The sequence below is a fragment of the Mytilus trossulus genome, chromosome 5 (assembly GCF_036588685.1).
Source record: "Mytilus trossulus isolate FHL-02 chromosome 5, PNRI_Mtr1.1.1.hap1, whole genome shotgun sequence".
Taxonomy (NCBI): domain Eukaryota; kingdom Metazoa; phylum Mollusca; class Bivalvia; order Mytilida; family Mytilidae; genus Mytilus; species Mytilus trossulus.
This window is the reverse complement of record NC_086377.1, coordinates 41,264,884-41,288,428: the sequence shown is the minus strand read 5'-3', so window position 1 is coordinate 41,288,428 and position 23,545 is coordinate 41,264,884. Positions and strand designations below refer to the sequence as shown.

Sequence of the window (23,545 nt, the reverse complement as noted above, 5' to 3'; positions counted from 1 at the left end):
GTCTAAAAAAACAAGATTTTTTGGTACCATTATGAACATTTAATCATACTAATCACTCATATGCACATTAATAAGTGGGGTCAAGACCCCCTTCCCATATCAGCTTAACTTCTAAATATGCATAAATAGTATTTACCCTTTGTCTCCAACTGTTGCTGTATGAAAAGGTATCTGAAGAAAAAGGCAACATTGGGGTAATATTAGTAAACTTTGGAAAAATTGATATTAATTTAATTTATATTTTCAAAATATATTTTTTTGTCATTTATGACGATATATTCAATAAAATGTCAAAGTGGAAAATTAAAAGATCCTATTTTCCTCAAATGTTCAAATATATCTCCCAATTAGGGCCTCATTGGATATTATGAGCCATGACGCAGTACTTACCGGTCGGTATGGTAATGAGTGGGACTGTAGTATAAAAGAATGAGTCCCAGCCAAACTTTACGAGGACAACACTTGTCAGGGTTTTAAACATGGTTCGGTTTTCCCTAGCATCAGTACTTTTACTGGCTGTCACCAGCACAGCCATCGCTGGACCAATAAGTGGTAAGATGAACTTAATTGGCAATTCATTTAATTAAACTTAAATTAGTTGTCCAATTTCATGGATTTTCTTTTCAAAAACTTAAACTTTTTATTGAAATTGGTCTTTGAGTATTTCTTTAAAAAAATCTTAAAAAATTCAAAGATAATAATTAAATTACCTGAATTTATAGATATTCAAGTGATTTGGTGTATTCAAATGAGATGAATTACTTTACATTTTAAAAAACTATTTCTTTGTATTTCTTTTGATTTTTTTTTTAGTTTTCATTATTTTGTTTCAAATACATAAGTTAATCGTTTTGTATATTGCTGTCTTGTTATTTCTCCAAGAAACAAACCAACAAGATGCTAAATTAGTATATCGTTATACTTGTAACTTGCATCTAGATATAGTTAAATGATTTGGTGTATTCGAATAAGATAACCACTAAATAAATGTCATATGCAAGACTAAACATTTATCATTTTATATGCAATTACTATTGTTTATTTGTCTACTGTTTTACTAGTTGACTACATTTTCCAATTATTTTGAAAATTTATTTATTTTTCTTATTTTTCACTTTTGATGTTAAAGCTTTTACTTTAGTTACATTGTATGTATAATTAACCGTAGCTTTTTGATACATTAAGCATAAGTCGACCCATTAACGCAACAGTTGTCACATAGAAAGGCTTAACAAACGGAAGTTAATGAACCGAAAGGAATTATGGGTGTTTGTTCATGACTGACAGAAAATCGAATGTTGTCTTTTCACAGCTTCTTTAGATTTCCATTATTTTCACATTATGTTTACATATTGGAATAACTTACACTTAATCAGATATTTAATCAGATGAATAATAACAACATATTAATATACTTGTACACCATATTGGAAATTATAATAATTTTAGGGAATATTTATTGACTTCGCTTTCATACGTAGAAGTTATGCATCGGCATTCATATTAGATGTAGGTATTGGGCTTTCCCCGGGACTTGTAATATTTTTCAACTTTAATCATACACAAACTTTTTGTTTGATAAGATACAGGATCAAAACAAATGTTTTGCTTGATAACATACGGAAACATTAGGCATCAGAGCTATTAATGTATTGTCTAGGCGAATGCAAATTATTCCTCTCCGTTCTTTGGTTTGATACTACTACGTAACTAAGGGATAAGTTTGAAAGTTTATAGTTCATTCTTTTTTTTTAATTCAATCAACATTTTGTGATCAATTGATCATTTATATTCATGACTAAATAACTCTAAATAAGTACGAAAATATATTGTTTCCAAAATCAAAAGGAAAAATCTTACAATCATTCGTGATATTCAATCAAAATAAACATTGTTTTATTTCTCAAGACCCGTTAACCTGACTATGTTATCAAAAACTATAGTATCCGATCCGATAAACTAAGTAGAGTATTTTGAAGCACATAGGGAACGGATATGAACTCTGTTCCTGATATTCATTCGTTAATATTTTCTCTTCACAGATTATGGTGGTGGTGGAATTAAAGTAGTACGTAAGTACCTATTATTAGTTGTATGCGGAACTCCAATCGGCCATTGACGTTTTCCAGTGAATATGAGAAAAACACAAAGAAGTAACAGTTACCTGAGCTGAGATTGGCATAATTTTTAGGAATTTCGGTCCTCAATGCTCTTCAACTCGTTTTTTTTTTAGCCTTTTAAACTTTTTTGGATTCGAACGTCACTGATGATTCTTTTGTAGACGAAACGCGCGTCTGGCGTATATACTAAATTTAGTCCTGGTATCTATAATGAGTTTATTTTCAGCATATAGAAATAACTTGTTGAAACAAAATAGGGGTTGACCAATACAATTATTTAAAGTGTACCAATGTTTCAAGGTGTTCTCATCAATAAAATTGAAATTAAAGATTGTTACATTTTGTGAAGCTTTATACATAAATCTTACAAAATATTAAAACGTTTTAAAGTATCTGGTTACTTCATCCTCGTTTTCAGTGCATTACATTTCCCCCTTCAATTTGATTAAATAGAATAATGACTAGAAAAGATAGAGTTCATTGACAGTTTCTAATTTGCTTTTTTGGTTTTTGAGAAAAAAATATTGGATCTGAGTATCATTATTAATTATTTGATTTAAATTTTCAGCTTACCACGGAGGCGGCGGTGGAGGCGGCGGCGGTGGCGGTGGAGGCCATGGCGGAAGTATGTCTTTTTATTATTGGAAATTTGTCATATTCATTAATGTATGGTCTCATTGAATCTCTGTCCATTCTTTCGTTTCGTGTTTTTCTCAAATGAAAGATATATTAAGTCCATAAGGTAAAAAAAATGGGTTTTCATTTCAGGCAAAAATATAACAATGGGTAAGGTAGGAAGGGTGGATATCTCTATCTGAGTCCCTGCTTTTAACTGAATCTTTTAACTTATATAAATACGCAGTATATTTGAAAATTAAATAAAAATCTGTTAAGATACAGTCTTATGGACCTCATTTTCATTTCCGTGGTACATCGTTATGTTTTGGTTCTGCAAATCAAACCTAGCGCATGCATGGTCGGGGAATTAAAGCACTATTCCGTCACAAGCTCTTAATAGTATATCGGCTGATTAACACTAGAGTGTAAAGCGCCAAACTTGCGTCTATGATATCACAGAGAAAAAGCAATCACAGGATTGTTCATTTCTATCAGATACCTATTAAAAATAATATTTGCGCTTGTGAATCATTCCAATATTTTGTTTTATTTAAATGTGATGAATTTGTTTTATAAAAATTAAATATATAAAAATAAAAGATATGAGAGAGGCAACCATCTTTTATAGCCTTTGACTCAAGATTTCATAGCAACTTTGTGCGTTTATGTTTTTGAATAAATATGAAAACAAAAATAAAGCAACAAAAAGTTTGAAATTTTTGGAAAAGCTTCCGAAAATATACATTATCTTGTTATAAAAAGCAAAGCAAATTTAAAGAAGACGCAATTGTTTCATTTGCAGGCTGGCACCATGGAGGTGGTCCATACCATGGCGGACATGGCGGACATGGTAAGCGCATTCAGCTGCACTTCTTATTTCGGCATCTGCATGCAACATTCAAAGATCAAATGTAAAATGCAAAAAGATCATGCATTTTGAAAAGAAATTCTATAGAATACATTGAAACTGATAAATTAGCTGCTTTTTGTATAACTGCAATAACGCTTTGTTTGCATTGTGAAAACATTTCTCTATAGAATACATAGGAACTGTTTAATTAGCTGCTTTTTGGTTTTAACTGCATTACATCTGTCGCTTTGTTGATCAAGTATACTGTCTGTTTCAAACAGGGAGAAAAGGAAAGACAATGTTTAGTTAACGTAATGTCATAAAGATCGCACCAATATTTACATGCATATGTTCTTGCTGGCAACATTTTTTTAATATATCGGAGTAATTTGCAATGCAACTATATGAGCGTATCCCATTTTATTGAATCCTATTGAACGAGTCCTTCCAACTTAATTTGGTACATTTCGAAAATTGTCCTTCAACACGTTTCCATTCAAAACACGTATTTTTCAATAGGGTTTTCATGTGGTGAATGTTATTATTTTTAAAGATTTAGCCTATGATAATACAAGAGGTTTTTTTTCTAAAGAAGTGTAAATTACTTTACAAATTTGGACATTGTTCCTGTAATACCTTTTTTGGCGATTAAGCGATTGCTTATACTTAACATGGACAACGCGAAATTTGCTGTTCTCAGCTGGTTTGGATTGTGTAGCTATGTAATACATACATGTTTAGACCAAACCTTATGATGCAGAATATATCTATAGTGTTTTACCTCCGATAGATTTATAGAGATATGATTGGTTAAGGGACTACACGTGGTGATTTGATATTATAATATTTGTTCATTCTTTTTATACAGGCGGAAGCGGTATCGGAGGAGGATCAGCACATGCACATGCCCACTCTTCAGGTACATGCACATATGTTTTAAATTTGTAAAGTATTACTTCAATGCAGTATTATTGCAATGTAGTATTATTGCAACGCAGTATTATTGCAATGTAGTATTATTGCAATTTAGTATAATTGCAATGTAGTGTTATTGGAACGCAGTATTATTGCAATTTAGTATTATTGCAATGTAATATTATTGCAATGTAGTATTATTGCAATGTATTATTATTGCAATGTAGTATTATTGCAATGTAGTATTATTTCAATGCAGTATTATTTCAATTCATCAATTGTGTGTCGTTACATTCAAAGAATAGATATTTGTTTTTGGACAAAATAAATGAATTGAATGAATGAATGAATGAATGAATTTGTGTTGCAAGAGCAAAGACATGCTATAGCAAAATTAACAACAAACATTTCATAATATAAAACATATTAATTATACCTATATTTACTTTGAAATTTTGTTTTCGTTTGTATCATCATAACCTATTTCTAAGAATAAAATCTGAATGTGTTCTAAAGTCCTCATAATTTATTGCAAGCAATAAACAGGATTTAAAAAAAAAGTTATAAAATGTCTATGATTGTGAATTCACGAGTAAACCAACTCGCCTACAAAAAGAAACTGTTCTGATATATATATATAAAAAAATATTGGCTTCAAATACTTAATATTTTTTCAGCATCTGCCCATGCACACCATTTTGGACCAGGAGGATCTTCACATGCATCAGCTGGCTGTAAGTAAAAGAAACCTTCCGAATGTTGATCGCACAATTAAAAAATCAGATGTACTTCACTGTGAATGGATTTTAATTTCCAATATTTAAAAATAAAGAAATTGTTTATGGGTAATAACTCAAAACATAAATGTCACGTTGAAAATCGAAATCATGAGAATGGACCTGTTAAAACTAAGGAACGAACGCATAATAGAGAAAATCGAATACATTGAAAATAAATAAAACAGAAATCACACATAGCTCGTCTATAGACGATACAAGATGATGCAAAATTAAACCAGAGCATTCCTGTGTACAGTCGAAATTGGTTTACTAAAATGTACACATATAAAGATGTATTTAGTATCATTATAAATAAAACAACTCTCAATCAGAGACCAAATGAGATAAACGCTAACAGAAACAGGTCACCGAATGACCTTCAACAATGAGCAAAACCGCATACCGCAATGCACGCTTTTTTTAAAGGCAACTGAATCAAACGATTTTGGTTTTTTTACAGCATCATCCCATGCATCCGCATCCCATAATGGTTTAGGAGGTGGCAGTGGTAAGTACCTTAGCATTTTGAGCACGTGTTTATAAAGTTCCGAATAAATAATGATGAATGGCTACTTAACGTCTAGCGGCAAATTGAAATTCCGAAAGTAACACATATATTTTTCTGTTTAACAAAAGATAAATGCTTGGTATCTTGTTTGATTTTTTGATATATTTAATCTTGTCAAGATCCTACTATTCGTTGTATTTTGCTTAAAAATCATCTTAATTTGCATAAATTTTTATTTAGTCTAATAAGCAACTCTTTTGTACGAAACTAATTGTATTTCAGCTCATGCACATAGCAGTTCCAGCGCCCACGCTCATTCCGGTGGATTCGGTGGATTCGGCGGTATTGGCGGTATTGGCCCAGGAGGAAGTGTTGGAGGAGGTAATGGCGGTATTGGTGGAATAGGCGGCGGTGTTGGCGGTATTGGCGGTATCGGTGGTATTGGCGGCGGCGGTGGACCAGGCGGTAATGGCGGTATCGGATTCGGACCAGGATTCGGAGGAGGATTCGGACCAGGTAAGCAAACACATTTAATTTAAAGATGTTAAATTATTTATTAAAAAAAAATAATCTTGAGAGCTTTTTCTTTTTTTTTTCATTTCTGCTCTCTACAGAAACGTAGCCGTCTTTTTTTGTATTCGGTACTTGATTTAACTTTAAGTTTGTTTAAGAAGACCTGAATTTATTCAATGTAATCAATTAAAATAGTGATTCATACATAATTAGCAAAGATTTTTATTTTAAAACTTTACCCCCTACGATCAATTATTTTAATACAATCTCTGTCAAGATATTGCATTTATATGATTTTTGGTCTTTATATTCAACTTAATTTCAATATAAATTGTTTATTTGTTGTAGGTTCATCTGCTAGTGGATCCGGAAGTGGCAGTAAGTTATTCATTTCAACGTTAATATTAGGGAGCAGCCATTTAACTTCAAAGGAGTATTATTGTTTTTTGTTTTAGTCAGATTTAAAAAAAAAAATCATTGCTCTCAATCAAGTTCGTTTGTTAAAACTTAGCACTACAAAGTTTAAGGACAATTGAGGTTCTGAATATGTGTTTGTCTTCAACTTGAACAGACTCTATATTTCATCAATGTTGGAATCAGAATTATATTTTTGGGAAAAAAACCAGAACCCCTATTTGAAGTTTAATGGTCGTTGCCTTAGGAATTACATATGATTATTAAATACTAGTATATGATTTGATTGAAGGAGTCAATTCCGTGTGTTTGACTGATTATGCCCATTTTCAGTACAAATAAATATAAGACCAAGATGTATAGACACATATCATCAGTAGACGTTAGCAATGAACAAATATTCAACTAAAGATGGCAATAAAAAATGTAAAACATGTTTTCCCATTTTTAATACGGTAAGGTATTTATTGAAGTTATAGGGCAATATTCTCCAATTTGAAACTACAATGATTTTTTTTTGTGTTATAGACGCATTCGGTGGTCCAGGAGGTTCAAGCGCAAGCGCAAACGCAGCTGCACGTAAGTATTTTATCAAAATAATCAGGATAGACAAAGTTACAATTTGTAAAATTTTTATCTGATTGTTAATTTCTATGATTTATCCTTAAAAATTAGAGACAAGTCGGCCAAAACTGTAAAAAATGCTTTTTAATCTTTAAATATTGGCTGAATTATTTAATTCATTCCCCACCGGTAATTTTTATTCAAAAATCTATACAATATTTTACTCATAAAAAAACTTGCATTAAAGTTCTAAAGTTTTTAGAGCTCCGCCTAGTTCTTAACTTCTAAACGTGAATTCTACCCGCCTCCTTGTTTATATTGGCTACGAATGCCGTCTATTAAAATAGTAGCCTGTCACTATAAATTGCGTGAAACCAATCACAGTGAAGGATTTCTAATAATGTAAATAATATGATTTTGTGTTTTCAGGTGCAAATGCAAATGGTGGCGGTGGATTCGGTGGACCAGGTACCCCAGGAAACTCAGGTAACATTTTTTTAGAACTTCGCGGGAAGTACGTCGATTAAGCATGCGCGAAAGTATAAGACACAGATCAATAACGGTCTCCGAATTTTATTGTTTTTTTTATGATAAAAAAAAATTGTTTCAAAGACAAATTTAAGAAGTACTAAACACAACATGTATACGTCATACCGACTTTGTATGGTTTCAAATTTATCCGATTTTTTAAAAACTTTAATCTAAATTTATTTATCATGCTTGACGTTGTAATGTCGATGATATTCTTTTCATTCGAACTTTTTAAACATATACTTGTATATTCTATAACATTATGTAATACACTTTACCTACATATATTGCAGGACCACCAGGCCAACCCGGATTACCAGGAGCACCAGGTAAACATATTTTTCTAATGTCCAGTTCAAGTTCCATGTCATTTAAATTTGATGTCTTCTGATTGGCTAAATGTGTTGTCTGTCATTTTAACGGCGACAGTGTACAAACACACTCGACCTATTCATAATTCTCTGATGGCATGTTTACGGGATAAATATACCTTTATTTTATACTTTTAACCACACACGTATCATATCATAACTGTATTTTCTTTTACCTAATTATGTCAACTTCGTCCGTCTTTCATTGCCTCAAAGTTGCTTTTTTTCTGTCAGGAATGAAAAACGATTAATTAAGTATTCATTTCGTTTTACAAAAATATATTCAAAATTAAACTATTTTTTTTAAAGGACAACCAGGACGTCCAGGAAATACCCCACCAGGTCAACCAGGAAACTCCGGACCACCAGGTCAACCAGGTAAAACATACATCAAAAATGTAATTGCAAAGCTAAATCACAAGCTCCAACTATAGTGAAACTGTGTCGACTTAAATGTTTCAAAATGACAACAATAATAAAGTTATCAGGTCTTATAGTACACATGGTGCTTTTTTTTCTTCAGAAAACATACTAATTATGCATTTTTTGAAAACTGACATATATCAAATTAATGATTTTTTTGTTTGAAAATAAGACAATATTTTTTTCAAATTGTAAAGCAAATTCAAATGTTAACATTCCATGGTAACATGAGCTTTTCAGAGTTAGACGAGGTCAAATACTATCTGTAATTGAAAGGATGTATGTTAGGGTGGTCAAGGAGACAATCCTTAGCCAGATATAGAAACTAACATCTAGAAGTTAGCATTCGCCCTTCAACAATGAGTAAAACCCATAACAAATAGTAGGTTACAAAAATCACGTAAAACAAATTTAAAACAATTCAAACGTTAATTTGTAAGCATGTAGATATATTAGATACTTATATACTATATATTGTTGACAGGTAACCCAGGACGTCCAGGCTCTTCAGGAAGACCAGGAGGATCCGGACAACCAGGAGGTCCAGGTATGTAAACAAGTTAAAACAACAACTTTAACATTCGGCAATCCTCGGTAGAATCCGCTACTCTCCTTTTATTCTACGGAATCGGCCGAGTTGAAACGAATGCAATTTTAAATGTCATGCGCCTGAAACGCATTTCTGGATTCACCTTTGAGTGAAATGCTAAAAAGCCTAAAATCTCGAGTCGATTGTAAACGTAATAAGTATAATGGGTATTATTTTTGTCATATTGTTTAAAATTAATGTAAAATTTTATGAGAGAGTATTTTTAACGAAACAAAGAGAATATTGGCATGACAACCATGGGCAATTGAAAACATACACATATATTTCATTTAAATATTCACAAGAAAAAGGTCAGAGTACCACTTGTATGCACTGAATATATTAACAAGTCATATTACGATATATATGAAAACATACAAATATATTTTATTTAACAGGACGTCCAGGAACCCCAGGTAAACCAGGAAACCGAGGACAATCCGGACAGCCAGGTAAATGCCTTTATTTGAGACTTCAGTAAATACAAGTCATGCTTGTTTAACGATGCTATTGATGGATTGCTGTCTTATTTATGTTAACACAATATTTACTTTTATTCATGTTTAAGTAACAATTGATAATATATAGATTATCTATAAGAAGATGTGGTATGAGTGCCAATGATACACCATCCAAGTCGCGATGTTTAAAAGTAAACTGAATAATACTAATTTGACGAAATATACGTACGGCACTACTAGCAAATATACAGTAAAAATAATAAAAGATGAACACGCCTTGCCCTTACCCCTAAAAAAATTAAGAGATCACAAATAAAATCTTTCCAACATTTGTTTGTAATCATGATAAAACAAAAATACGTTTGCTGACTTTTCATCAAACGGCCAACTTAAACTATCATAGATACAAATAGCATACAACTTATATAGTATCGTTTAATTGGCTTGGGACTATGGTTAGCCCAAGTAAGTGTTCTTGAAATCTATGTTATTACATGACCATGCTACTGCACTGGCAGACGACAACTTAAGTAATTATTCATAGCTAAAATGTGTTCCACCTTTTCCGACATACGAGATAAATTATGTGAGGCAGTCCCGATAAACAGAAGACCCAAAGTAGGAATATAACAATAGATTGTTGGGATGGTAAATATTTATTTTTATATGAAATTTTCAAAGATTAAATTGTCAGTTGTCTTATATTAAAGGCGGACCAGGACAACCAGGTCACCCAGGAGCAGGAGGACAACCAGGACGAAACGGAAATCCAGGAAACCCCGGTAAAGCAGGAACACCAGGTCACTCAGGAACACCAGGTCAGTATATTATGTCTAGACTGAAAATCTACAATTAGATAAAATTTGAACTTCAAATATTGGAGAAAAAACACTAAATGATAGATTTTAGATAGTATGTAATTGTTGCAAAGGGAAATTGCATGAAATGACACATTTGTATTGTTCGAACACCTTTCATCATTGTTGGTAACTTAAAGTCAGATTTTGTTTATCATGTATTAAAACTTTATACCCATTTTTGGGCAATATTTGGCTCTAGATTCATTCCTTTGATAAGTCTGTAATAATCATAATCCAGACACAGAAATTATCATATAACCTTAAACATATGTTTTGTGTTGTATTTGATAGGATCACGAGGATCTCCAGGAACCCCAGGAACACCAGGACAACCAGGAATTCCAGGTAAAATAAATGTATACCCATCAGTTCTAGATACCCATGAATACCTGGACAATCAGGAACATATTGATAAAATTTGATTTTACTTTATGACTGTAAAATACACAGAAAAACCAGGACAACCAGAAATTCCTGGTAAACTAATACTTTAAACCCGAGGAGTACCAGACTAGAAAATTAAAAATAGATGAAAAAAAAATCTAGAAAACTTAAAAAATAATTAGAAAAACATTCTCATTTCGCTTGTTTATTAATTAACAGTCTAATAAATGTTATGCCATGTATTTGTAGGCACCACTGGAGGACGAGGACCAAGAGGACCAGCTGGTATCATCGGATTAATCGGTAAGAAAGACATAATACTCCATTATTAAGTCCGTCCTTGTTGTTAAAGAAAATTGGACCAATCAGAACCTCCAATAACAGAATCGTTCGCATTATACAATATCATTTTTGATTGGTCAATTGCAAAGGTGCAAAAATGTATATTTTTTTACATACCATTAATTTTTTATTAATGTCATCAAGAAACTCCATTTACGGATAACACATATTTTATTCAAATTGGAAATGTCACTGTTACACATTTAGATATTTCTTTGAAAGTTTAATGCCGATATAAAATTCTGTATTTATTTGTTAACAGGACCAAAAGGAAATCCAGGAGAGCCAGGAAATCCAGGTGCCCCAGGAGGCCCAGGTATGTGTTATTACCAATCAAGGGTTTGAACCTTGGTTAATAGCAATAAGTCAGTTTTCGTTTATGATTTTGTTATAGAATCATATGCCGACTAAGATGCAATATAATTTTATTAAAGCATTCATATTATTTTTTAATAAAACAATTTTATACTAACTTAGAATTATAATATTTGAAAATATATTACTCAAATTCAAGAGTTTTGTCCCTTATCAAACGTCTACCTCGTTTTCATTTATACGTAGTAGTATACGTATTACACATATTGTATTATACATATATTGTATACGTATTATACATATATTGTATACGTATTATACATATATTGTATGCGTATTATATATATATATTGTAAACGTATTAAACATTATATTGTATACGTATTATATATATATATTGTATACGTATTAAACATATATTGTATACGTATTAAACATATATTGTATACGTATTAAACATATATTGTATACGTATTATACATTTTGTTTAATTTTTGCAGGATCTACAGGACCACAAGGACCACAAGGTAAGGTTTTTCTTTTTTTTTTAACTTCCGAGAGTGAACACGAAAAACGAACTGCCTTTGACAATCTTAACTTTTAAATGATGAAGAATCGGAATCACAAAAATCTAAAGGCATCAAAATAATTGACCAATAAAACAGTAACTCAATTTTATAAGTAAAAGTAACATGTATCTCTGTTGTTTGCAGTTTCAGAATCTAATCAATTCTGGGTAAATTTTAACGCGCTGTACCCCAAAACTTTTGATTGGCTTACATCATCCTAGACATTGGGAATTCAATCAATTAAGGGGTTTTATTTAAATTCTGGGTTACGAACAATGACATTACCCACAATCCTTTAGATGTTTAAACGAGGAATTGTCTTACACGTAGCTTCAATACATCTTGACATCAATTTTGTTTATTCTTAAAGGACCAGCCGGAGGACCAGGAGCATCAGGCGGACCAGGAGACAAAGGTGCACCAGGTACACCAGGAGGAACTGGACCAAGAGGACCAATCGGACCATCAGGACCATCAGGTATATTCATTGTTAAAAACACCCCCTTTTGAATTTTATAGTTCACCGCATCTTTTTACTAATTTGGTGCTTATTTGGATTCTATTAAAAAAAAAATGGTAAAAAATTAGTCAAAAAGGAAAAGCTCTCAATGTAAAGATATAAACAGGTTATAGCATATGTAACTGATTAACTGTTCCAGTTATGCAATTATCAAAACTCGTCAAGTTTATCTTCCCTCAATTATAAAAAAAAACGCCAATACAGTAAAATTGTATAAAATAAAATGTCTTACGCTAACTGTGTATTCAAAATGTGTCTTCAGGAGCACCAGGGGACCAAGGACCACAAGGAGGTAGAGGATTACCAGGACTCGGAGGCAAACCAGGAGCTAAAGGACAACAAGGTAAGTTGACACTGGAGCTTAAAATTTTCACTTGAGATCACTCCCGTATGTGACGGGGCTCGTTCTGCAAATTCTTTGGTTTTCTGAGATGTGTTTGTCTACTAATATTTGTCTTCGTTTGTGACCACGGCGTGTTAGTTTTGTTATCGACTTATGAATTTAAATGTCTCTTTGTTATTCCTCGCCTTTTGTTGAAAGATAGAAATTTAAAAAAAAATATTAAGAAAATTTATTAAAAAAAAAAAAAAAAAAAAAGTCGTATTAAGTTTACTTCTTCAGTGTTCTTCACTTGGTTTTACGTTTTCTACCAAAGTCAAACTCGCTTTAACATTATGTCTCAATCATTAATTTACATCAGTGCCAAGATAAATAATTATATAATGCACAAATGTAAATGTAAAAAATGTACCTTTTTTTGTCTTTAGGATCAAATGGAGACGTTGGACCACAAGGACCATCCGGCCCAGCAGGACCACAAGGTACATATACTTTTGAATATTTGGTATAAAGGCAAATAAAGCGCTTCCAAAAAGTACATTGAAATGCACCAAATCTTTTAATAACTATTATGACAAAGTGTAATAGTGTAATAGCAAATTGTAACACATAGTAAAAGATGATATATGAATACGTAATAAATATAAAAGCGCACAAAGAAGACATAACCATTCATTCTCATGAATTGGTTCCTTAATTTCTTTAACAATATATAGAATTTAAAAAAAACACTGTTTTACGGTTCATTTGGCGGTTTCTTATATTGACTTTTTTTTTAATTTTTAGGCCCACAAGGAAAGAACGGTGTCAAAGGTAATATATATATTTTTTTATATTTGTAGTAGTTGTGTACCAAATGCATATCGTAGTTCATTTGTACAATCATCGTTAATAGATAATTTAGTTCCTTTGATATTTCTTAGTATAAGCAAAATTCAAATTAAAGCCATTAAATTCATACGTTTCCACTAGAATCATTAGATGAACATTACATTAAAGGTGATTTACAAAGGGATTTTTTTTAAATTTTAGGAGCAGCTGGAGACCAAGGAGCTAGAGGACCAGAAGGAAAAGCCGGACCAGCTGGACCACAAGGAGAACAAGGACCAAAAGGACCATCAGGAGCACAAGGACCAGCCGGTAAAATATATAAATACAATTGTTCGATAAACTTCCATAACGAAATCGTTTTAATTATTCTAGAACATACATGTTGTAAATATGCATGTGTATTATAGAACAATATTTAATGTATAAAAGGTTTATATCACTCCTTTAAGTTGTTTCCTTAAAAATATTAAAATTCGTGATGTCGAATCGATTCACAAAAATTGCAAACCAAAAGAAAATCTTATTAAGATCTATTAAGAATAATCAATTTTTAAATTTACCATATGAAAACCACATCTGATAGTATACAATGGTCTAACCATGGTGTTTACTTTATATAGGCCCAGCCGGACCATCAGGAGAACAAGGACCAGGAGGTGAAAGAGGAGCACAAGGACCACAAGGAGCTGAAGGACCAAGCGGTAGGTAGTCCATTCAAGGCAGATGATTTGTCTGAAAACATTAAATAATGTGAATTCATTTATTTTCGTGGGTACCAATTTTCGTGGATTAAGGAAAATTTGCATGTTCGAGGATATTTAATTTCGTGGTTTTGCTGAAGTCCACATAAAAGCCTTTTGAAAATTTGATATTTGTTGAACATTTGAATTCTTGGTTCACCTGTAACCATGAAATCCACGATAATTGGTATCCAATGAAAAATAATGAATCCACAGTAATCACTATACAAAAGAATGTAACTTGATAGATTAGAGCGTATAGGGGTCACTAAATTATTCACTCGTTTGATGTCAATTTTAAAACTATTGATTCACAGTTTTAATGTTTTATTTCACTTCAACTGGCCCCTAAACAATAATGTTTACTAATTAAGCGAAATGAAAGCCACAATAATCTCTGAAACATATGAATTAACCAAAATAAAAAAAAGACATGCTAGACCAACGAAGGCTTTAGCTTTCTGATTTTGGACAGACGCTTAAATATCACAAAATGTGACATTCGTGATGTTTCTAGTTCTAATTTCATTTATTTTCAACTTAATTATTGAAAATATGGCTTCGACTTACAGGACCAGCAGGCCCAAGAGGACCAGCTGGATCCCAAGGACCAAGTGGTGAACACGGAGCACCAGGAGCACCAGGTAAAAAAGGACCAAATGGAGACCGAGGAAACCAAGGATCACCAGGAGCACCAGGCAAAAACGGAGCACGAGGAGATAGAGGATCAAGAGGTCAGTAAGAATAGAACATGGGGTAAAATGTAGTGTTTTGGTTTATATCTCTAAACTCTATAGTGAATCTGACATAGAGTAAAAGGTTCATCAGGTTTAGGTCTAACTGGCCTGAAATTTTCAAACGAATCATATTTGTTTCTAATCTTGATATTTTTTTGCAAGACATTGTAAGGGCAAAGGGCAACGGGAAATGCATGTTAAAACTAAACAATAAATATTAAATATAATAAAGATTTTATAATTAACAGAATCCTTCATCGTTAAAAAGAAGGATTTTTGAAAATATGAAAACACTTTTACAAGTAAATAATATGTATCGTAATTCTGAAAATGCCATTACACTTAAACATTTCAATTAACAGTATTTTTACTCAATGTACTGAATAATAAAAGTAAACTTAGAACGGAATAAATGAAATCTCCTTCTAATAATTTTGAATTATCATTTTGTCCATGTATTTGTTCTAATGATTAACATCTCTTCACAGGAAGCAACGGATCACCCGGCAGATCAGGATCACCAGGAAGCCGAGGAAAAGCCGGACCACAAGGACCACATGGACCAAGAGGAGCACGAGGTTTGTAAATTAAATTGAGAATGATGACAGGGAATGTGTCAAAGAGGCAACAACCCGACTAAAGAGCAGAACACAGCCGAAGGCCAACAATAAGGCTTTAAGACAGCGGGAAAATACCGCACCCGGGGTGTGCTTCAGATGGCTATGTACTAGTTCCGCGATAACTATATTTGATAACGAAAACTAGTTGACTACATGTAATTTTCATATTAAATAAACGCATTGAAAAATTAGGATAACTATTTGTAACAACTGCAAGCCAATAACTATCATACTATTTAACCTTATCAACTACCGACTTTCGTTTGGTACGAAATGGCAAAGGGACGACATAGTCAAGGTACTAAATGAATTTTACCAATTGATTCAATTAAGATAATTATATAACTTAAGTTTATATATTTCTACAGGATCACAAGGACAAAAAGGACCACGTGGAGACCAAGGAGCACCAGGTAAAAATTATATTTGTCGAGAAAAGGATAGGAATATAAATATCTTTATACATCAGACATTATTCTAACGATTTGTCAGAACATGTTATATATCTTCACATTTATTATTTGATATTGTTGCAATCAATAATCGGTCAATAGATCGCACGGATTGAATTTACTAATAATTATCAACATTGGAATCGGTGTACAGAAAGTATGTACATGCAAACCAGTATGAATACAAAGGGAGGCAAACATAACGAAAAAAAGGACGAAGGATCACAAGACTAACGGAGTTATCTTTCATTGAGTCGTTTTCAATTCAAAGAACTATAATACGTACTGAATCGGTATATTTAAGCTTGATACAGTCACCTCCCTTTACAGCAGAAATAGCCACTCGTTGAACAAAGAACAACAACCCTTGTATTTTCAAAATGATCGTTTTCTAGCATTGATGTCTTATTTATTTCCTAGGTATTATTCGTATTGTTATCGATGACCAGAGAACAGGACCAGAAGTTGCAGAATTCCCAGGTAATATTATGTTTAAACAATAGAGTTTCCAAGAACGATTCCCTGTTTTATATTTTGATCAAAATTGGAACAAACAAAATTGACAATCCTTCAAAGAACGATATACAGGTATTATTAATTCCAACATAAAGGCAAAGTATAGGGTGTGTGAACATATACAAAAAATGAAATTGAAGAAAACAAACACAAAAAAAAAATATCAAACTAATATATCTTTTATTTCCGTTTCCAAACGATTTAATATTACAATTTTCATTTGCACAGGATTTGATGGATTCGGTGGATTCGGAGGAGCATCAGCTAATGCAGGAAGTTCAGCAAATGCAAATGCTGGTGGACCAGGTGGATCCGCTGGAGCAGGTTCATCATCAGGAGCTAACGCAAACGGAGGTGGATTCCCATTCGGAGGACCATTCGGAGGAGCAGGAGGTGGTCCCGGAGGAGCAGGAGGTCCCGGAGGAGCAGGAGGACCCGGAGGAGTAGGAGGTGGATTTGGAGGTGGACCAGGAGGAGTAGGAGGTGGAGTTGGAGGAGGACCAGGAGGAGTAGGAGGAGGAGTAGGAGGTGGACCAGGTTCAGGAGGATTTGGTGTATTTGGAGGAGGATCTAGCGCCGGGGCATCATCATCAGGATCAGCATCTGCATCTAACGGTGGACCATTCGGAGTACTCAATGTAGGACCAGGAGGTGGAATCGGTGGTGGAAGCGCATCAGCATCTGCAGCATCTAGAGCACATGCAAACGCTTTTGGTGGTCTCGGAGGCGGAAGTGCCTCAGCCGGTAGTCATTCCTCATCTAGCGCACACTCATTCGGCGGACACAACGTATTCCATAGTGTGATCCATCATGGAGGTCCATCACATGCTTCAGCACATGCATCTGCTCATGCCCATGCATCTTCAAGCGGAGGTCACGGAGGTCATGGAGGAGGTCATGGACCAGGATACACTCCATACAAACCTGGATATTAACTTTGAATTGACTTCTTTGTAGTAAAATGAATGTTTATTGTAATATTAAAATCTGCAGTCTTCGTAGTTATAGTTCTGTTTTCATTTCGCAATTTCATTATTTAAAGTACCATTGATAATCTCGCAATACAAGTACATAAACAAAGTATAATAATAGAAATACCGAACTTTAAAACACATCAAACGATTGGAAAGCAACTGTCATATTTCTGACTTGATTTGTAGCTAGCTTAACCTATCACACTAAAATGAAAACAACTTCATCTCATCGGTTGAATTTCTATGTTTCGGATGTTGTAAGCCAATCACATCATTTTGGTGCATGCCTTTGAACATATCACTAAGAATGCGTTTAATTCCAAAACGACTTAATATAACACATTGCGAAAACGTCAAAAAAAGCGACCGAACATCACATTTAGACATTTGGAGGTCATATGTAGTTTTCATCATTACATTATCATATCAGGAGCACCTGTAATCAACGATAGGTTTGTTGGGTTTGTGGTGGCTCAGTCTTTAGTCTTCTATGTTATGGTTTGTGATGGCATTGTCAATTTGTTTTGACTTGTGGGTTTCAGTTCCTTCTCTCGCTTGCTTTTACATACATTTGAGGCCTTAGATGTATTAGAATTTTCCATGGTCTGAAACATTATTTAGACATCAAAACAAATTTTTAAAATAACAAAAACATAAAGACAAAGAACAACAACTAACAAGGTCTTAAATTTTTGGACGTATATCTTAAAATGTGGGGGTTTAAACTTTTTTTATCATTGGTTGATTTATCAAAGAGTACACGAAAGAACTTACAGAATATTCAATACAACTAATAAAAAACATTATACGGCATCCAAGACTGATCAAACTTACTTAACGTGAAGCTCATAAAATAGCATCGTACCGCCATATACCCTAATATGTGTTACAGTACTAGACAGGATTTTCACATAGAAACATCGTAAAGAGAATAGGAAGACACCGTCTTAAAATGCTAAAATAAAAGTGCAGAGAATGCAGAGAAAATAAGAAATCCTGAGGTTTTTAATCTAAGATTACAAAAATACGATATGTTTTCACCATTAGTTTTAATCAAAAATAGAATAATCATTATGATATATGATGACGATAAAGACCTTCACATAATTTGGCACTTCAGGTGCGGGAATTTATCGCTGCATAGAAGAACTTTTGGTGACCTTCTGCTGTTGTCTGTTCTGTGGTCGGGTTATTTCCCTTTGACACATCCCCCATTTCCATTCTCTATTTTATTTCATTTACTTTTTGTATTAAGATAAGGATATGTTGTATGGTTACCAATGAGACATAGATGTGTACAACGTTTTGTCACCGTACGACCTTCATCATGAAATACATACACCAAAAAGGAGCTACATGTACATAAGACTCGGAAATGACAAAACTTTCTTCATTTTAAACGAGAAAACACTGGTTTGATTTATAGTTAAACAGTTATCGGAAAATCAATCATGACTGACATTAACAACAACTACTGCAGGCTTGTGACAGGCACATACATAATGTTGGCTTGCAGGGTTATGCAAACTTATAGCATCGCCTTTTATTACGCTTTAAATTATACTGACCAGTTATACATAAAAAAAAAACAAAAGGAGGACAACTATTTAAAAAAAAACAATGCTAAGCACGCAAATTCCCCAGTTGTGCAAGAACAGTAAGACTGAATTTACATAATGTAAAAACAAATTAATTCTAATAGGTCGATAAACATTCATTAGTGAAGAAATACACAAACTGCAAGAAAAATAAGTACAAACTTTAGTTTCTGACGGGTGGATAAATCATAAGTGAAGAAAGACATCTACTGGTAGTCAAACCAACAAGCATTCATATCTTAGCAGTATGGTTCGTCTTAAACTTTCTTTGCTGTTTTTTTCTCTGTTTAGATTGTTCTCTAATGTCATCTATCGGTATGTTTTGCCATGGCATTGCGAGTTACCTTTCTACGTACGAGTTGAATATATGTTTGATTTATTCCGCCTTCCTTTTAAATCACTGTAACACATAAATACACCGAAAATAAATGTTTGCCAATACGTAACGAATATACTAAGAAAGATGAATGTGGATTAATTACCAATGAGATAATTGTTTACCAAAAGCATAAAAAGTAAGGGATGTCAAAAATGAAAATAATAAGAAAGAAAAAAGATATAATCATCTGCAAAGGATATAATCATCTGCATAGCATATAAACAGCTGCATAGAAAATAAACAACTGAAAGGTATATATACAAGACCAAAGGATATAATTATAAATGTAACTACAAAAGTTAAAGACATTGTAAAGGATATACAAAAATTGCAGACCATGCACCGTTCTCTTTCAATAATCAGCAAAACCGATATATTTGAGCATGCAATAAAAGGCACACAGTAACATCACTAGAAACAATGTAACAGATAAATTTGTTTTTATCCAATAAGTATTGTTTGTTTTAATGTTGTATTAAAGCACTTTTAGACTGGTATGCATTGATATATTAAGACTGGCGGCCTGAAAGAACCACCATCATCGGATGAAAACTGTCCATAAGAGTAAATAAAGCAGGAAGTGTGTACCTGCGCTGTATAGGATTCGAACTTATAACATTAGTGTTTAAAAACTAGGAAATTGCTTATTCCACTCGGTCACATCATAATATCTTCCGAATAAAGGCTTCTACATGTGCTAGTAGCCCTTAATTCGTTTATGTATCATTTTCATGTTGCTTAGTTTCTTTTGTTACCTATTCTGACATCGGAGTTTGACTTGTTTTAAGTTTAAAGTTTTAATGTGCGCGTTGCTATTTATTTCTTTATTCTACATTGGCTAGAGGTATAGGGTAAGGGATGAGATCTAACAAAACACGTTTAACCCCGCTGTGTTTTTGCGCCTGTCCCAAGGCAGGAGCCTCTGCCTTAATTAAGATTGTATGATTTTTGATATTAGTTTATTTATATGTTTTGGAATTTAGTGTGACGTCCGTTTTCACTTAACTAGGACACATTCTTATTTAGGGGCCAGCTGCGTTGAAGACACATTGGTTGCCTCTGGCTGTTGTCTGCACTGTCAGGTTGTTGTCCCTTTGAAATGATTCTCATTTCCACTTTCAATTTCATTTTTTTTAAATACCTCAATTAAGGACACAGGACTTACAGCACAGAGCACATACTGTATAAAAGAAAATTATCATGCAACAGCTGTATTGGCAGTCAGTTAGTCTCAACTGTTAAACTGATTGTTTATTGAACAGACTGATACTTTTGTTAAGAAACTATATATTCGATAATGTTAGTACTAATATATTTACACTGATCACGTTTCTTATTATAATTTTTAATATAAATAATGTTTTTTCGGCAATCTAGACCTAACATTCAGTTTGTAATTTTTTTTAATCTATATTATGGTTATGCCTATTAATTATAACATTGGTTTTTCAACGAATCAATTTCAATCTCGTAAGTAAGGTACCTCTGCACCGCTGTTGTTTAGTGAAGAATGTACGTTTGTTATGTTGCTGTATCATTGATACATGCCTACATATCCCGTTATCCTTATATTAATATGAAAGGAATTTGATAACGTAGATGGAGTAGATCAATGTTTCCCACATAAATGAAAAGTATGTCCATATGTCAATATGCCATGTATTCTCTTTTGTCCGTTTTTTAAAATTTTTTTATTGAAGTTGATTCTTTTGAACGCAATGGTTTTTACTATCTGAGTTAACTCATATTGAACTGAAAGTAAAAAGGTGTATTATGGTGTATTATAGGTAATTATATTTGTACAAATTTATATTTATGCTGATTTACACATGTCACTATAATAAACAATTTTCTTACTTTATATGTAGTTTATAAAATAATAATTGTCTCGACAGGATAGTTATCTTTTTGCCAATAAAACCAATATTCTTATTTTAATAAAAACTTTATACATTTTGCATATAACATACAAACGATTTTCAGAATGATGTCTGATGAATCAATATGTTAAATCAAAATGTGGCTGACACATAACGCCAAAGAAGAACAGTACAAACTAATTCATGCATACATTATAATGTTGTAGCCTACTTAATTTTATGTATCAGTTTAAAGTCAGACCTCATCGGTAGTTGTCACAACTTAATATGTCAATGTATTTTCAAGACTTGGGTATTAATAATATAATTGTTTTATAAATCCTGTTTAAAGTGTTTATCTTAATATCATGACTTTTTCAAATGGTATGAACACATAAGTCACGAAGCTACAATGTAAACCTGTTCTTACACATTTGGTTTTCGTTCATATTTTGCACTTGAATTAGTCCGTTAGTTTTCTTGTTTGAATATTTTAACATTGTCATTTCGGAGCCTTTTATAGCTGAATTTATGGTATGGTCTTTGCTTGTTGTTGAAGGCTGTACGATGACCTATAATGTTAATTTCTGTGTCATTTTGGTCTCCTGTGGAAAGTTGTCTTAGTAGCAATCATACCACATCTTCTCTTACATAATTATTTGTCAAATTTTATCAAAAGGGAAAAAGTATTTAGTTTGATTGAATGTTAATTGTTGGTTGCTTAACGTCTAGTGGCAAATATTCCATGCATATTCAGGACAAGAACAAGTTAACAATAAATACAATAGGTAGGTTGTTGTAATAGAGGCCATCTAGGATGATGGTCGGGGAAATTTGGACTGCCACTGGAAAATGAGGGTATATTGGATTTGGACAGAAATTTGGCCTTGCAACAGGCCACCTACGGACCCCTCAAAGAGTTGTTGCAAGGGTTCTTAACGTACAAAGAGCGTGGCATTCTCATTGCAAGAGGCATCGGATGTAACGTCCCCCTTCTGACCACGTGACTGCGAACTTGATACATCCCGCATAGCCAAACGGACGCCCACTTCTGCAAGCGTTATACTGCCGGTAAGGAGAAGACCAAGTGACCATATTTCTATACCCCAGTCACCCTTGGAGGATATTTGGTTTGATAGAAATAAATTAAGATGATTGATGAGAACATAATTTTAGAAAATGAAATGTAAAAATTGGAGTGACTCGTTTTCTGACTAAAATGTAAAATTGGTTATTTGCCCACACATTCCGCCATACAAGTTATCCGAGTTATCTCTCCTCAAGGAAACACATAAAACAAAAGAAATAACATCATTCTTCGGGTTACACATTAAGAGAGACCCTTGGTGTAGTGGTTAGTGCATCGGTCTACTCCAACTAAGGTTCCTGGGTCGATTTCCGTCCGGAATGAAAATTTCAGGGACTGAGTTTTCGGCTCTCCTTTGTAACTATTTGCGAGTTTGGTCTTGAAGAAACGATGAAAGTACGTCGGAAGTGGACGATAAATGGCTGACCCGTAATAAGGGAGATCTATATCTTCTGCACGTTAAAACACCCTTGTCGATTTCGACAAAGAGTAGGCTAATGCCGCTACAAGGCAGCACTCGCACCGGCCAAGTGGAAAGGGACTAACAAAAGCTTCAAAACTTGTTTCCCAATTCACTATAAATAAACATGTTTTAACTAAAACTAACATTAAGAAGAAATCATCAACAAACTGCCATTGAAACACGTTTCTTACGAATAAAAGTTACGGCAACGAACGACAAAAATCCAGCCTCGGAACATATAGTAAATAGTTTGTTCAACTCCATCATTCGTGTTGTATATATAAGCAAACAAAATATATTGAT

The 23,545-nt window shown here is 33.1% G+C and overlaps 1 protein-coding gene across 4 annotated transcripts; it reads left to right on the top strand.

Moving 5' to 3' along the window:
- The first annotated feature begins 400 nt into the window (after positions 1 to 400).
- Positions 401 to 17,883, top strand: LOC134718846 (collagen alpha-1(I) chain-like). Of its 4 annotated transcripts, none has more exons than XM_063581639.1 (31): positions 401 to 552; positions 2,043 to 2,072; positions 2,689 to 2,745; positions 3,541 to 3,579; positions 4,457 to 4,507; positions 5,181 to 5,237; positions 5,743 to 5,790; positions 6,073 to 6,306; positions 6,652 to 6,681; positions 7,246 to 7,296; positions 7,711 to 7,767; positions 8,106 to 8,141; positions 8,493 to 8,561; positions 9,091 to 9,153; positions 9,594 to 9,647; positions 10,367 to 10,474; positions 10,808 to 10,861; positions 11,150 to 11,203; positions 11,505 to 11,558; positions 12,058 to 12,084; positions 12,497 to 12,604; positions 12,909 to 12,989; positions 13,415 to 13,468; positions 13,773 to 13,799; positions 14,019 to 14,126; positions 14,438 to 14,518; positions 15,130 to 15,291; positions 15,783 to 15,872; positions 16,283 to 16,327; positions 16,787 to 16,846; positions 17,111 to 17,883. In XM_063581639.1, the coding sequence occupies exons 1-31, from the start codon at positions 480 to 482 to the stop codon at positions 17,815 to 17,817; spliced, it is 2,769 nt and encodes a 922-aa protein (XP_063437709.1). In that variant the 5' UTR covers positions 401 to 479; the 3' UTR covers positions 17,818 to 17,883. The 4 variants fall into 4 exon arrangements, with proteins under 4 accessions (XP_063437709.1, XP_063437710.1, XP_063437708.1 ...); XM_063581640.1 differs by having other exon boundaries at positions 3,541 to 3,588; positions 10,367 to 10,456; XM_063581638.1 differs by having other exon boundaries at positions 3,541 to 3,588.
- The last annotated feature ends 5,662 nt before the right edge of the window (positions 17,884 to 23,545 follow it).

Excerpts from the sequence above, each read along its gene's own strand:
- LOC134718846 (XM_063581638.1), top strand. The coding sequence starts at position 480 with ATGGTTCGGTTTTCCCTAGCATCAGTACTTTTACTGGCTGTCACCAGC. Across the intron at positions 8,562-9,090 it reads CGGACCACCAGGTCAACCAG|GTAACCCAGGACGTCCAGGC; the intron begins GTAAAACATACA and ends TATTGTTGACAG. Across the intron at positions 9,648-10,366 it reads AGGACAATCCGGACAGCCAG|GCGGACCAGGACAACCAGGT; the intron begins GTAAATGCCTTT and ends CTTATATTAAAG.